At 47.8% G+C, this 16,177-nt stretch overlaps 1 protein-coding gene across 1 annotated transcript in view; it reads left to right on the top strand.

Annotated features, from left to right (window-relative positions):
• LOC119444565 (uncharacterized) overlaps nt 1-16,177 on the top strand; it is a 61,304-nt gene that overhangs the window by 32,980 nt on the left and 12,147 nt on the right. Inside the window, exons 2-4 of the mRNA XM_049664649.1 lie at nt 9,225-9,287; nt 11,872-12,061; nt 14,310-14,477. Coding sequence (XP_049520606.1) covers nt 9,225-9,287; nt 11,872-12,061; nt 14,310-14,477 — 421 coding nt within the window. The remainder of the gene's footprint in view (nt 1-9,224; nt 9,288-11,871; nt 12,062-14,309; nt 14,478-16,177) is intronic.

Here is a 16,177-nt window from a genome sequence, read left to right as displayed (position 1 = left end):
GCTAGCCCTATACAGCTTCGCTGTAATAACTAGGTGGGGGAGGACGACATCGTGCAGCGAGCGTTCGCAAGGCAGCTCTGCATGAACGATGCCGCGTGCACCATTTCCACTCGACACGCTGTGCATTATCTTTGTCAAATCTCACTTTGCTTCATACAAACCTGCCATTCCATTAGCTTACGTCAATCACGTGGTTTATCGCCGCCATGGGGCTTCCGAGCACCGACTGGCAGAAGCTGCAGGACATGCTACAGGGACGCGAATGTCGTGTTCGTGGGGTTTTTGTCGAGCTTCCTCGACCACTGACTGCCACTCCCAGTGTATAGACGATTTTATATTCGATTCATGGGCGCCGCCATCTTGGGCTGTTACACAAACAATTTCTTAGCTTTATGAGAAGTTAACTCCCCTAATATGGTCATGAAACGCTTAACGCATTTATACAACTGTTTTGATGCTTGCGAATCGACTGTAGTACCGTAAACTTCGTTGTTAAAGACAGAAAACAGAAGCGTTATCAGCCCGAAATGGCGGCACGTAAACGCTTCCGTAAAATGGTGTATAGACCTCCTTGTCTGCATGCCCGACTGCAGCGCGTGCGGCTGCAGTAACAATATTAGAGGCCGGAATTTTGCTATAGTTTCTTTCATCGCTAGAGGGTATGGTGACCGACACGGGTATACTCTGCGGCTTCATAAAATCGAGCATAAGAACTTCGTCCGCGCCTCGAAACACCCATTCGTGAGAGGTTTTTAGCTAGGTTGAGACAGGTGATGTTTGCGCGACGCAGTTTTAATTATCTGCGTGCAAAGTTGCCGTTCTGCACACATAGTTGAGCGTCGTTTTCGTGCGTGCTAAATAATCTCAAGAAAAAAGTGCGCACGACAATAGCTGAAGCAGCGAAAAGCCGAGGCGCAGAAGCGGTTTAACTGCGAAAGCGCAATCCACTGAACGCTCTAAAACAAGTCACGTTAACAAGGTGTCCCTGCTGCACCAAAACAGCTGAAAAAAATGACGTGGGGAAGTTCTGTATAGTATTAGCGGACATTTGCGATAAAGAGACAAGACGATGACCTGGACTTTGTGTAAAATAAACACTAGTTGATTTACTAACGTAGCCTAACCTGTACTAACTCTCCCACATTTTTCATGAAGTTTACGAATTTTGGTTCATTCTACAGGTCTAACGAATGTTGCATCAGGTCTGAAGAAAAGTAGGTTCTGTTCTCGAAGGTGGGCGGCGCAAGATTGCAAAAATGCGCGCATTATTAAATTGTGGTGCGCAATGTGTCATGTACCAGATAGTGTCTGAGTAAACTTGCTTCCAGCAAGTGCAATCAGATAAGTTCCTGAAGCAGGTAAAATCGCGGCAGAAAATTCACTGAAAGAGCTCTCTGTGATTTAAAAATAAGTTTGTTAGTGTCTGTGCTTTTTAAGTTTGCTGTTTGTTGCTCGTGTGCCGCGCCTGAAGGTAAATAATCCTTAATAAAGTATGCATGTATGTATCCAACAATGTAGGTGCCTGACAGAAAACGTTTTTCAGAAATGCATGCTCTATTTCCCCCTTCCTCCCTTTCCCAACGCGAGATTTTGTATCCACTGAATATTTCCCATTTACAAAGTTCACCTAATGGCAGGTATGCTGCGATATTGCCAGAGCACGGGCGTTATCTCATACGGCCGGCCCGCATTGAAATGCGACAGCCGCGGTGACTGAGAATCACATAAGCGACATCGCACTCGTTCGGGACTGAAACTCGGGCAACAGCGTTCACTATAGTGCTCGATCACGACTGATTTCAAATGGCGGTCATGCCTTCACGCGGACGATCGTTCTTATAAGTTAATCTAGCCGTATATAGTGGAAACTCGTTTATATTATTTATGCCGTCGGCGCCGTCGCCGTGAGGTTCCGTATGACGTCAATGGAGATGAAATCGTCGCCGCGCGCCGCCGAACGCTGTATGTGCGAGTGAAAGGGCGCGAGGGCACGCGCGCTTTCACGGGGAGTGAACCCACGGCGGAGAAGAAACGTGCGTTCTGCGCCGTGCTCCCTGAAGGGCTGCAGAAGTAGGCGTCTGTTTCTGCCTTTACAATCACCATATATGTAGAGCAAACGCGCCTTCTTCCGACGCGCGAAAGGCCGTGGGGGGTGAGGTGGGAGGGAAGGAAGGGAGGCGACGTTTAGCTGCGGCACCAAGTGCCTATTTATATCAGAGGCACCAACGCCGCACGCATGTTGTGCGAACGTGGGCAAAACGCCGACGGCGTCGACAAGTTCTGCGTGTGGCCGGTGCTGCTTCATGTCCAAGTTAATACAGCTGATAAAGCTGCTATCATTACTCCGTATAGCTTCTCTACAAATATGTTATCGCAATTGATGCTTCGCCTTTCAGGTGAAACTGCGACAACGTTTTATTTAATCCATCGTCGTCAGTACAGTTTCATCACCCGACTGTCGTCGTGGCGTCGTCGACACGCCTATTGCGCCGACCCAGTGGCCCAAGTTGTCTAATGAATTGTGCCACTAGCTATGCGATCTTGGTCGTGATTAAATCGTGTTCGTCACAAAGTCGTAGGTGTATCATTGGCGTGACCACGCTGTCTTCTCACCATCGTCAACACTTAAGAAACAACTCATTGCCGTCGTCCTTAGACTGCCATCGTCATTTTATAGCCGTCATTCCTTCTTGATTGACCGTTTTGTTTTTATGGCGCAAGAGCCAGTTCTAGCTAAACAGCGCCAAACACATGATGCAATGGGTTAACAATAGTCCATGAAGTCAAGGATGTAACATGGCTGTAAAGGAACCTAAAGTCAGTCGCTGCATAAATGCGTAAAATATATATGTACTAAAATATGACAAGTGACGTGTGCTAGGGCCACAAAATATGTGTTAGAAGTGACCATAAGATAAAAATGTGGCAGAGACACATCAGACTGCTTACATGTGGGAATGCGAAAGCATTATGCTGTTTGTAGACCTCAGAACGCTGAACGCGCTCACTTTATACACTCATGTCGTGGCGCCTCCTCCTACATATTCGCTGCACCGTCACGTGCCCAATGACGCACGCACTAGGCCGCACCTTTAGTCAGCCAGATGACTGCGACGTGACATGTGAAATGACGCACGCACTAGGCACACGTTTAGTCAGCCAAAACCGCGGAGCCGCCGTGGCGTCGGGGAAGTGTGCTCGTCTTGCACCCCGATTCTCACCCAGGCAAAAATGTACCAAATTTCCTTTTCAAAACCATTAATTTACTTTGTTACATGAACCCTCCTGAGATATTTGACGTCAGTGCAACCATTCTTGATGTGCTTTTGCTCCTTGCGCCGTCGGCCATTCTTGGCTCCCATCACTCGGTCACGCCGACTATGACGACGCCGGATTTCTGCCTAATTGGGCATATAATGCTTTCGCATTAAACCTGTAAGCGTATGCAAGTAGTAATGATGCCTCACCCGGGCCCTTCAGTGCAAGGACCGACAAGCACGTGCTCTAAATACTATTATCGCAGCAGCATGTTTCGGCGTCCAATAAGTGTTGCCAATAGTTCCTAAGTTGTTTCCGTAGGAAAGGTTTCAAGTCTATTGCAGGGACAGCTATAGAGGAATTAGTAAACTATTTTGTTGGTAGTCATGTGGCGGTTTCGTTGGCAAGCACATTACCCTCGATTCCTTTATGCCCTTATTGCCACATGTTTACAAAAGAATAAATATTCCTTCTTTCATTCCTTCTTCGTCATTGTATCGTATTCGTGCTGTTGCCATTCAATCGCGATTCTACCACCGTTGTCATGCGTCGCCAGGCATTCATTGCCATACCGTAGTAGTCATTGCGGCTTTGGTCTTTCCACGTCGTCATCCGGCTGTGGTCATGCCCTGGTCGTCATGGAATCGTCTTCATACACACGTCGCCGTCCCCACGCCGCCGTCCTCATGTCGTGGTTATACCATCGTTGTCATTTTAAAGCCGCCATCTCAATGTCGTTATGCCATCGTCTTCATACACTCGTCGCCGTCCTCACGCTGCCGTCCTCATGTCGTCGTTATACCATCGTTGTCATTTCAAAGCCGCCATCTCAATGTGCTTATGCCATCGTCTTCATACTGCCGTCCTCATGCCGTCGTTATACCATCGTTGTCATTTTAAAGCCGCCATCTCAATGTCGTTATGCCATCGTCTTCATACACTCGTCGCCGTCCTCATGTCGTCGTTATACCATCGTTGTCGTTTTAAAGACACCATCTTAATGTCGTTATGCCATCGTCTCCATGCACTCGTCGCCGTCCTCATGCCGTCGTTACGTTGTCATTTTAAAGCCGCCATCTCAATGTCGTTATGCCACCGTCTTCATACACTCGTCGCCGTCCTCACGCTGCCCTCCTCATGTCGTCGTTATACCATCGTTGTCATTTCAAAGCCGCCATCTCAATGTCGTCATGCCATCGTCTTCATACACTCGTCGCCGTCCTCATGCCGCCGTCCTCATGTCGTCGTTATACCATCGTTGTCATTTTAAAGCCACCATCTCAATGTCGTTATGCCATCGTCTTCATACACTCGTCGCCGTCCTTACGCTGCCGTCCTCATGTCGTCGTTATACCATCGTTGTCGTTTCAAAGCCACCATCTCAATGTCGTTATGCCATCGCCTTCATACACTCGTCGCCGTCCTCATGCCGTCGTTATACCATCGTTGTCATTTTAAAGCCGCCATCTCAATGTCGTTATGCCATCGTCTTCATACACTCGTCGCCGTCCTCATGCCGCCATCCTCATGTCGTCGTTATACCATCTGTTGTCATTTTAAAGACGCCATCTCAATGTCGTTATGCCGTCGTCTTCATATTCTCGTCGCCATCCTCATGCCGCCATCCTCATGTCGTCGTTTTACCATCTGTTGTCATTTCAAAGACGCCATCTCAATGTCGTTATGCCGTCTTCGCCATACAGTCATCGTGATGCTCTTGGCCGGCCAATGCAATAAGCGATTGTCATAGCACTGTAGCCCGATACCGGAGACAGTGCATGTTACATACGTCGCAGCGTAAGTGTCAAGATGACCAGTGCACATTCTAAATCAACGTTCTCTTCGCTAGTACGGTGCGTCGCTACGCTGCTTGAATTCTAATCGCCGCATTATCATCGACAGTCATCTAGAGATGGGTTCTGGCGGAATACACCTTGCGCGTTGTTTTGAAGGCTCTTGATGTTGAAAACCTCAGGCAAAGTGTCACCAGGACACAAGGTAGTAAAGTTCGAACAGCGAAGCGTGCACATGTTCGCAACTATATACCCGCCAACTTGTACCACGCAGCGATGCAACGTGGTCCTAAAGATCGTTCACTTGGCGCACTGTGAAGGCTTCGAGCCCTCCGCACTGATGAAATTGCGCAAATGCTGGTACCAGAGCGCATCCCAAACTAACACGAAATTAAACGCTATTTCTCAACGCTGTGAGAGCGGTGGCAGCATGGAAGCCCTGTGGGAGTTCACTGTTGCCAGCAGAGGGACCACTTTTGCAGTATAGTTCTCTTATTCCGCCTGCGCGTCCATCGCCTTTCTCCTTTCCCGGTTACTGCTTCGCATGTGTGGGAATTCTTATTACTTCTTATTAGAATCTTGATTTTCAATGAGCTCGCTGCCTCCTTGCCTGACGTAACAGCTGAAAGCGAGCGGTTCTGCTGATATCTGGGATGTTGCGCAAGCTTAGACACCAGGCGATGCCACGCAAACGTCACGCCTTAATTCGCCCATCTGTGACTTGCATGAGCTTTTCGGATATCGATAACAGCATGCAATTTTTTGCGTGCCTAACTTGGCGCATCGCCCTAGGATATTTTTGAAGGCTGGCTTGGTCTTCGATATTGACAGCCTTCAAATATTCTACAATTCGCGTAGCCTACACTGCGATAAAATAAACAAATGGCGTTTTGTTATTCTTAGACAACGATGAAGCTGTCATTTATGACATGAAATGATCGTTGTCATTTATCACGCAACTAACGTTGGACGTTACATGCGATCTAGCTGTAAAGGAGAAACTGTGCTTTCTCCCAGCACAAATTTCTAAAACTTGCATTCCAAGAAAGTAATGAAAACACGTGGTATGGCCCAATAGCAAACACGGAGGTTATTTACAGGAGCACAAAAGGTAATAACCAACGCATGACAATAAGGAAAAACACTTCAGCAATGCGAGTTCAACAACAACAACGAATTTTCCAATGCAGCGAGCTGGAAAACAGCAGTCCATTAACGCATATAACACTGCGAACAATTTTCTACACCAATAAATAAATAATAATCCCAATACGAATAAATAAAAACAAGCAACGTAATTCACTAGACATTTGAACATCTATTCTTCGAGACCAGAAAGCGGTTTCGTGACGCAATCGCAGCGTTCTGTAAACAATATTAATAAATAAAACACGCCTACAATTTTTGTAAAATTTAGGCAATTTTTTTTCTTTCGAGTCTACGATGTCATCTGTTGAGTCGAAGAAACGCCTAGGACACCATGGAGCTAGGCAGTCGGTGACGGAAGCCGTGTTGTTCCGATATATTCTTTAATAAAGAAACAAAAAAGGCGCATTTTCGCCCGAAAGGCCAAGCGTCGATTGCGATAACAAGCTAGTGGGCAGCTATACGAAGTAATGATAGTCGTTTTATGCGCCCTGTAAACTTGTAAACATAGGCATACTAACTAAATTAACAAGCATGGTGTCAAGCGTGCACAAGCAAACATGAACGCATCCCACTCGATGACCGTGGAAACTCGCTGTCAAAGCGCTGTAGTGAGTAAGCGCGGCAGCAGCAGCGAGCGCATTGACCTTCATCCCGCCGCTCGCATCAACGCGAACTAAGCCGCGAGAACACAGCGCAGGGAGGAAGGACTCTGCCCCCGCTGCAAATGGCTTTCTAGATACAGCCGCCCGGACGGGCGCGCGCGGCGTAGAACCCCCCCCTCCCTCTTCCTACCCTCCTCCCAGTGTGCTGCGCGCGACTGGAAGACGTACCGCTTCCTTCCCGTTTCCGGCCCTTGCATGCGTCAGATTGAGCAGCGATCGCCGGCTGACTCTCGCACGCTTTCACTCGCAGATAGAGCATACGGCGCGCGACGACGATTGTATCGCCCGTGTACTTTATACGGAACCTCACGGCGACGGCGACGCCAGAAATGCACCTGGAGTGTCCATATAATTGCTGTCGCAATAAAAACCCGTGGCCAAAGACAAGCAACTTTATAAAGTGCAACATGGCTGGACCCCAGCCACGCAGCACCTGAACCAGGATATACATTTTAACGCGAGAGCGTTAAGGGCCGCGTGTCGCAGAAAATCCGGCGTCGGCAACCGGCGTGCGATGTCGGCGGGTGGCGGAGAAAATCATCCCCAACCATGCAGGCCCTCCGAATATATTTAGGTATATGCATATTCCACGCCTTCATATATGACGTGCGGTATATGCAGGTTATATTGCCACACCATTATATCACTAATGTTGCTCATACCTTGTTTTACATTCTTCACAAATCTATTCCTCGCAATTTTTACAATGACAATCCCCAAACAAATGTCATGAAAGAAACAACCCACAGCGCATGCCTTTTATGTTAAATCTTCTCAGACTGAAATATTAGAAGTGCGAAAGAAACACGGGAACCTAAAAGAATTATGTAATTTCTTTGGCGCGGTTGTGCACTATCTCCGGGATCGGCCCACGCAAGAGGCTGAGTTTCTACCTGAAAGCTCGCCTATGTGCATAGCGTTCGCCGCCAGTGTTTGCCCATAACCATTATGGTTGCATAAGCTGCAGTCGTCGGGAACCGTGAGAAGCAGTCAGAAATCTTTGAATGCTCTCGCATTCCACTCTTAAAAGGGAAGCTTAAGCGTCCTCCACATTTTTATCTAAGGAATGCACCCAAGGAATGTATCACGCTCATCCCGTTGTGCAATCGTCAAAACCGCACGAAACGCATGCGGCAGAAACATTATTGTTAACGCATTGCGCGCTGCGCAGCGGAAACCACCAATAAGGTAAGACAATGTGAAGTAAATTGCAATTATAGGGCAGCAGCTGATGCCATGGTATTACGTCAAAACACGTTTATTGACCTCCTCTTAAAGGTAAAGCCTCTTCCCAACTCAAACTTCGCTACAGTTTGTCCGTAAAACATAAATTTCATGTGTCTACAGGAATATGTATTCAAGTGAAAGGAAATGTTAGCCTCCGTCATGTTCCAGGTTCCTTTACTCTTTCAGTTATTTGTCTGTACTTTTGCTACTGTTGAGGACGATATCGCTTGGAATACCTGGAGGCGGAACTTCTGGTGACAAATTGAGGTGATAGTGCAGCGCTCGTACGATCTGGTCATATACAGTTTTATTGTATATCTTTTTTCGCTTATGTTCATAAAAAAGTGGCAGTTTCGCCCGGAAGGCGAAGCATCGATTGCGTAAGCAAATTAGTCGACAGCTATACGAAGGATAGCAGGCTTATCGGCCGTTTAAAGTTGTAAATATTCGCTAACTAAATAAAGAAGCACGGTGTCACGTGCGCACAGGTAAACATGAACACATCTCGCTCGATGACCGCGGAAGCTCGTCCAAACGCTGGAGTGAGAAAGCGCGCCAGCGGCAGCGAGCAAATTGACGTTCGCGCTGCCTCTCGCTTCACCGCGAACTAAACGTCGAAAGCAAAACGCATACGAAGCTACCTGCACTCGGCGCATGCACTTTGTCCCCATCGCAGATCGCTTTGATGATGAGGCCCCCGTGGGCGCACACTTCGTCCGCATCGCAGATAGCTTTCAAGATAACTCCCTGAGCAGCAGCCGCGGGAGTAGAATGCACCCCCTCCCCTGTCGCCTCCTCCGGTGTCTCGCACGCGAACGAAGACCGCGCGCTTCCGACCGCCTTGTTCTCTCGCGTGCGCGAGACTAAGCTGCGAATGCTGGCTCGCCCTCGCACGCTTTCACTCGCACACACAGCGTACGGCGCGCAGCGACGATTTTATCGCCGTTGGATTTAATACGGAACCTCACGGCGACGATGACGGCGACGGCAAAAATGCGTTTAGAGTGTCCATATAATAAAATAGCGTGCCTTTTGAGCTACTTTGAAGCCCGAGCTCTGCGATGTGCATATTGTTGTTCTTGCTTCCCGATTGCGGTGAAATCTCTGGCATGCCTCAGTAATCCCTCTGTTGCAGGTACTACGAGTTGTTCCCGCTTCTCTGCTTGGCCGTCTGGATTATGTTCAACAATTTTCTCAGGTATGCAGACGACGTACGCACTGTGTGCTGGTTGCGAGAGGATGAAATATTTCCACCCTTTTTAGCTAAGCCTCCTCATTCGTAGCACAATAAAGAACACGTGTGTGAGAAAGTGACAAAAGCAAGACGATGTGTGGGCTCACAAATTTTATTTATTTTCCGTTAGAGCATGTCGTTTATGCACTGATATTCGAACGGTGATAAAACAGAAGTATACATATATGTATGGAGAATGGAGAGAGAGAGAGAGAGCAAACAGAAGCCGTCCGCCAGAATGCCCGTCTTACTATAGCTTCTTGTCCCTAGTTCTCCCCCACTTGCTATTCCGTGCACTTTTTTCCTTCCACTCTGCCACGCTGCGAGGGACTTCCGTGGTTTTTTGCCCCGTCGCTAAGTAATCTTGAACCGCTCCTCAAATGCGCCGAGTGTTTCTTTGGTCATGAGAGATTTCACGAAGCTGCGGGCACGTCATCAGCGTTGTACGCCAAAACACCCTATCATACAAGCGGACGCTCTTGCCCAAGTATTGTGCACTTCGATCGTCCAAGTGTTGTGTTCGAGTTGACGCGCGACGGCCGTCTATCCCACTGGACATCGCGGTTCCGCCGAGCTGCGATAGTGGACCGCTCCACAACCGTGATCTGTCAACGGTTTGCACAAACGATACACTTTTGGACCCGTCGGAGCCCCCCCTGCGGATTTCAGAGCAGTCATTAGCCGAATGCGCGGCCATTCGCCCCGCGCTGAGTGAGATCTTGTTGAAGGAAGCGAAAGCGAACAACATTTCTGAGGCCGTCATTATCGGAAACCTTACCATAAGGCCCAACGTTCCCTACCAGGCGCACAAGAGATGCCAGATTCCGGCGCAGAAACAGCTATACCCTGGTTAGAGCCCGGAAAATCTCGAGGCTTCTGATCAGGAGTCCCTTTACGATTTCACCTCCGGACGTAAGCGACTCGGCTGATAAGAGCACATCGGTGAGCCTTTATCCGTCAGCGGCAACGCTGCAAAGACGCACACCACGGCTCAGCAGAGGGTTTCGCTGTTTTGCACGATGCTTCAGTGCGACCACCCACCGTTCAGTGCACGGGATCTCCTGCCATGCATGCCCAAGTGCGACGACGTAATCGTCTGCGAGACCTGCGACCATCTCGAAACAGCCAATGGCGCCCGCTGGAGCCATCTTCGGCGGCCAGGGTGGCCATAAAGTCGCATCGGAAACAAAACTTGCAGCGTGGTCGAGTGTAATGATGCAAAGCACAAGGCAGCGCCACGAGAAAGAAGAAGGCGTTCGCAGGGACGGTCTCATGTGTCCTGCTTGAACACTTTCAAAATTTATTTAAGGGTACCTGTGGCAGATAGCCCAATTCTAGTTAAACAGCTGGTCTACTCGAAGAGGCGGGCATTACTTCCACGAAAAAATTGAAATGCATAATCTACTAATTAACAAAAATTCACCAATTAAGTTTTTAACTAGTTACCTGATGGCTCATATTGTAATTTACAAATTGTAGCCGTGGAGTTTGCAAGGCTGATCCATTTGGAATTAATTCTCAGGATGACACCAGTTTCGATATATTAGTTCCCGAACTTTGCGGAGAAATGCATTGGCGTTCCAGTTAATTTTGTGCTTCAATGCATAAAACGACGTTTTGTTAAGAAACTAACTGGAACACCCATGCATTTCTCCGCAAAGTTCGGGAATTTCAATTTTTTATGCAAGTAATGTCCGCCTCCTCGAGTAGACCAGCTCATTAAGTAGAATTGTGCTATCTGCCACAGGCGACCTTTAAGAATTTTCGAAAGTGTTCGCTGAAACACCCTGTATATATATACACGAGAAGAAAGGGTACCGAGAGGCCCGATTATGAATCATATCATAAGAAGACGCGCGGGCACCGTATCTTGAAAGCGATCTGCTATATGGCCGAAGTGTGCGCCCACGGGGCCTCATATTCAAAACGATCTGCGATGGGTACAAAGTACCCGCGCCGAGTGCCGGTAGCTTCGTATGCGCTGTGCTTTCGACGTTCGGGTTCAAGCGAGACAAAAGACAGCACGAAGGTCAAACTCCAGCGTTTTGGCGAGTTTCCGCGGCCATCGAGCGAGATGTGTCCATGTTTACCTGTGCGCGCAAGACACCGCGCTTATTTAGTTAGTAAGCGAATGTTTACAACTTTACACGGCCGATAAAACTACTATCCTAACTCCGTATAGCTGTCTACCAATTTGCTATCGCAATTGATGCTTGGCCTTTCGGGCAAAACTCCCACTTTTTTCATGCACTTTCATTTTCATTCATGTATCATTTCTTGATTGTAATTAGTAAGTATACGTAATTTCTCCTATGTTGTCCTTGGTTTTAGCCGCATCTGCTTTATTTACATGTGGAATCGGCATGTGTGCGCGCAAAAACATGTTTTGGTATTGGGTGGAAGGCAGGCCCCGGTTAGAGTTTCATCTGTCTTGTACGTGTGGAGAAAGCCCTAAAGAGGGGAACGAACAACCTGGTATTCTGCGTTGCATTCACTGGAAAGATGAGGTTGCTTTCCTAGATGTACCTACCATATTCGTGACATGCAGGACGTCGGAGGAGAAGCTGGTAACCGACTACGGGGTGCTGGTGCCGCTGCTAGGGTGGATGTCGGTGTTCACGCAGCCGAGGGCGCTGGGCAGAAGAGTCGCGCCGCCCGTGGAGCGTGTCGTGCGCACACTGCCCTGGGGCGCCCTGCTGCTTGTCGCATGTCAGCTGGCCGCGCACGCCGCCTGGCCGGTGAGGGACGGTGCACGATATCTCGCCATATTTTTTTTTCATACTTTATTCAAGAATTACCCCGCGTTGCCCGAAGGCGTTCCAGCAGGGAGTTTACACCATGGATATAAACAAGCCGACCTGTTCCTATCACACCCGTACTTTAGGCAGCGTGTTACATTGTGCGATGCTATTCGGAAAAAAGAAGTCGACGAACCGGAGCATCATAGGCCAGCCGGTGTATACAGTTGTATTTTTAGGACGCGATCATTTCCTTTTGAAATGTAAAACGGTTCTCTGGCGTATGTTTCTCTATTAATTCCAAATTTATTGTCGACTATCTCAAAAACAGATTTAACAGTAATTTCCTTTGTCGCAAAGACGGTGATTCACAAATCAAATCTGGCTTCATCATGGTTGCGCTCTCCGTTCTATACCGGCTCAGGGCAAACCTATATCATTGACCATATCTTCTGTGCGCTCAATGACTGTTGAGACATCACTGGAAACATATTGATTCAACATTCTCTCAAGGTTATGTGAAGAAAAAAGCAGCAGTCATTTTTTTATACGGGTTCAATCTATCATTCAGCCAGTAGTTATCTTTTCGATCTTACTGTGCAGCTTATATTCACGCGTCAACTGCGCCAGTTTCTCAAAGTGAACGTCCCTCTTTGCTGTCTTTTACTGAGAAAACACCCTTTTCTTTTTTTAAATAGCCTTAAGATGTATGATGTTACCTAAGGCAATTTAGGCTTTTTATGTTTGGAGATTGTACGTTCGCTTCTGCATGTTTGTAAGTTCATCCAATTTGCATTTGAAGGTACTCCAGAATACTGGTACATCGTTTTCTTCCGCCAGTCGTTCAAAAACTGGCAGGTAGTCGAAAAGTGTCTTGGTTACACTCTGATAGCCTCCCTTATTGCAGAACACTTTTACATCCTCCTCCTCTCGTCATCGTCACCCATCATGCGCCTCTTCCTTCTTTCTTTCTCTGTTCCCCTACCCTCAACGCAGAGTAGGTGGCTAGAGGAATGTACCTCAGGCCGACTTCACTGCATTTTGTATCATTAAACTTTTCTCTCTCTCTTCTTTTCTGACAAGATATCGCTCAACCATCTGAGCTAACCAGGCGGCTAGCAGATGGCTGAGCGAAGTCAAATTTATCAACAACTCGAAGCAAAGGCAAGTGTTTGACGTAATAGTACGGCTGAAACTCGCTAGGTGGAAATAAGTATATGAAAATAAGGAAAATGAGACATCCACCCAATCTTACCGATTGCTACAAAGGAAAACCATACGGTTTAGCTCAGATGGTAGAGCAGCTGCCCCAGAAAGGCGGTGGTCCCCGGTTCGAGCCCCGGACCAGGAAGAATTTTTCTTCATATATATGGGTATGTATGGTATATAGGAACCATATGGGTTTCCTTTGTAGCAACTGCTACGATTGGGTGGATGTCTGATTTTGCCATTTAATTACTTCTCTCCACCTAGCGGGTTTCCGCTCAACTATTACGTCAAATACCCAACTTAGTTTTTTTTAAATACCTCTAATGAGATTTGTCTGTGATTTGTGCTCTGGTTCAAACTTGGTAATGTCCTCAAAACACGGCTCCGGTTTTCTGAGTCAACGGTTTTCTTCTCCAACTTTTTTACTTGAGCTAAGAGGTATTTAGGTGTATCGAGCAGCTTGAACTCGAGTAGGCGACCATGTTAGCGTATTTTCGTGGAGATTTATTGTTCTGGCATTCACTGGCCACCACAATTTAGACATATGACGGTCATAGACAAAAACATCGTCTGTAGACTACGTCATAAACAAAAAATCCGCCCATTTTGATTAGTCTTTGTTATATCAGAATAATTATGTCTGCAGAAAATAAACAGCTTGAAAGGAACAGTGGACGAAAGTAATAATCGCACAACGGCGCCCTCATTTTCAGATTCTTTTTGTCAACCATCCCCTTTGAGACGCTTATTTTCTGTGATGTCAACCAACCAACTCGTCCAAGAAATGGCCGAGAAAGAGAGCCCTCCAACAAATCATTTAAAATTACACTTGTTCTACATCAACCGGATTCAGGCTATATCCGCACATTTTTCAATTTTACCAGTTAATCTATAACCATCCTGCCTTAGCCAGCCATCATATTGCTCCAATAAGCCACCGTTTACCTGTCTGTAGGCATTACCTAACCCACATAATTCCACTTATCCACGCATTTCATACCCTTAATTTCCTGATCCGCCATGTTATAAACCCCCGCAGACCTTCGCTCCAGCTGCCATCACGGCGTCTGTCAGGCTGGCCCACTCCCTCGGTAACCAGAGGCCCTTCGTGATCCAGCTGGCGCTCACCAGCGTATCCTGCCTGCTAACAGAGTTCCTGGGCGCACACCAAACTGTGGCTCTGCTGCTGCCCGCTGCGGCCATTCTGGTGAGTTGAGCGCGCTACCTGTACGCCATCGTATATAAAGGATTAGATGCGCCTATGGCCTCCGAGATTCGCGCGCGACAATACCTGCCGGCGTGCGCAAATCGTTGAGGTAATGCTGCACAGCGTAGTACAGTACGTACAAATACCCTAATAACAAGCAAGGGCGCCTCTTTCCTGAAGTATATAGTCACTGCGCTTCTCTAATACTCCTCGGCGATACCAATAAACATCTATATTTAGACACTTTCACCATCTACTGAAAGGCACTGTCGTGAAGTGTATCCATCAATCCACTTCAAATCGCTGCAATCGCCGAAATGTGAAGCACACAGAACTGCTTGTCCCACAAGGGCCATAGAGTACAGACATGGACCACGCGGCTCAGGCCTCTAGCAATGCGTCCGATCGGGACGAATAATGCAACAGTGCACGTTCACTTGATCGCTTTGTACTCTCCTTAACTACGCAGATTTCTCACTGATTAAGCTTTCGATATATTTTGTTTTCTTCTCTTCTAGCCGTGCACCATGCGGCCAAATCGGAGCAAATTATTCCGCTGAAAGCATAAATGGCGCGCCTGGTGTCAACGCAGGCGGTTTAGCACTCGTGTTCTCGTATCGGCTCTTACAGCCACTCGGAGGGCGCATTTGTCGCCGGGCCATAAACCAAGCCCGAAGCCTAGCTGCTTGTTTCGTTTCACGAACACCACTGCGAAACTGCTTCGCGCATAAACAAGCACAGTATAAAAAGTACTCACCACACATTTCTTCGTTTATCTCCCTGAGAAAGCTTTAGGAAAATGTTTTTCATCTTTTGTGCACGGTGCAAAAATCTTTAAGATACAGTATTTCCGTTAGGCGCTTTCCTTCTAGTAGTGTGTGGCAGCAACCTGACGCCACGGTGAAGGAAATTAATATTAAAGTTTGATAAGAAGTCTGACTACGGAGAAGGGGAATGCCGAAATCATTTGAGAAAAAAATGGCAGGCTGTATACCCAATAAAATTGGGTTAGAGTGGATACGGCAGGCATTGCCAAATCCTGACTGGGAGCTTACCACTGCCATTGGAAAGAAAGGTGTACAATCATTGCATTCTACCGTGTGGGGTCTCACACATGCTCTTGGGACAAAGGAACGACAACACAGTAGTGCAAACAATCAAAAGGGCATTTATTGCACCTTTCATACACTAATGCACACTAGCCGAATTATAGCCAATAGAACATTCATATGGGCGCGCGACAAATCAGGTAAGTCCGACTCACCGCGACCCGATAGCGAGCGAATACGTTCGCCCCATGCAATGACACCATCCCCTAGTCGTTCACGTGTACGGTCACGCGAACGGTGGCGCGTTCAAACGATCCGTGTTCGTCCATACAGACGTCTCGCGAAGCGTGGATCGGCGCACACGCGGGACGTCCGCGTCGCTCACCGATCCCAACTCAAAGAGAGAGCGCCTTCGACCTTTTTCTCCCAAGTCACCCCGCCTTTCAGTGGCGTTAGCATCGCGACACTCGCGCCATCTCTCGCAACGCGCCGCAACCACTACGAGCGCCTCCGGCGCCCAGCCGCGCGGTGAAGCCGGACCACAGGAGACGGGTGAGAGTCGCGAATCCCCACAACCGGTGCTAACATACGGGGCAGAAACTTGGAGGTTAACAAAGAAGCTCGAGAACAAATGTAGGCTGATGACGATGA

This window comes from Dermacentor silvarum, chromosome 3, assembly GCF_013339745.2.
Source record: "Dermacentor silvarum isolate Dsil-2018 chromosome 3, BIME_Dsil_1.4, whole genome shotgun sequence".
NCBI classification, from domain to species: domain Eukaryota; kingdom Metazoa; phylum Arthropoda; class Arachnida; order Ixodida; family Ixodidae; genus Dermacentor; species Dermacentor silvarum.
The sequence above is the reverse complement of the archived record's forward strand: the minus strand, read 5'-3'. Positions and strand labels throughout refer to the sequence as shown.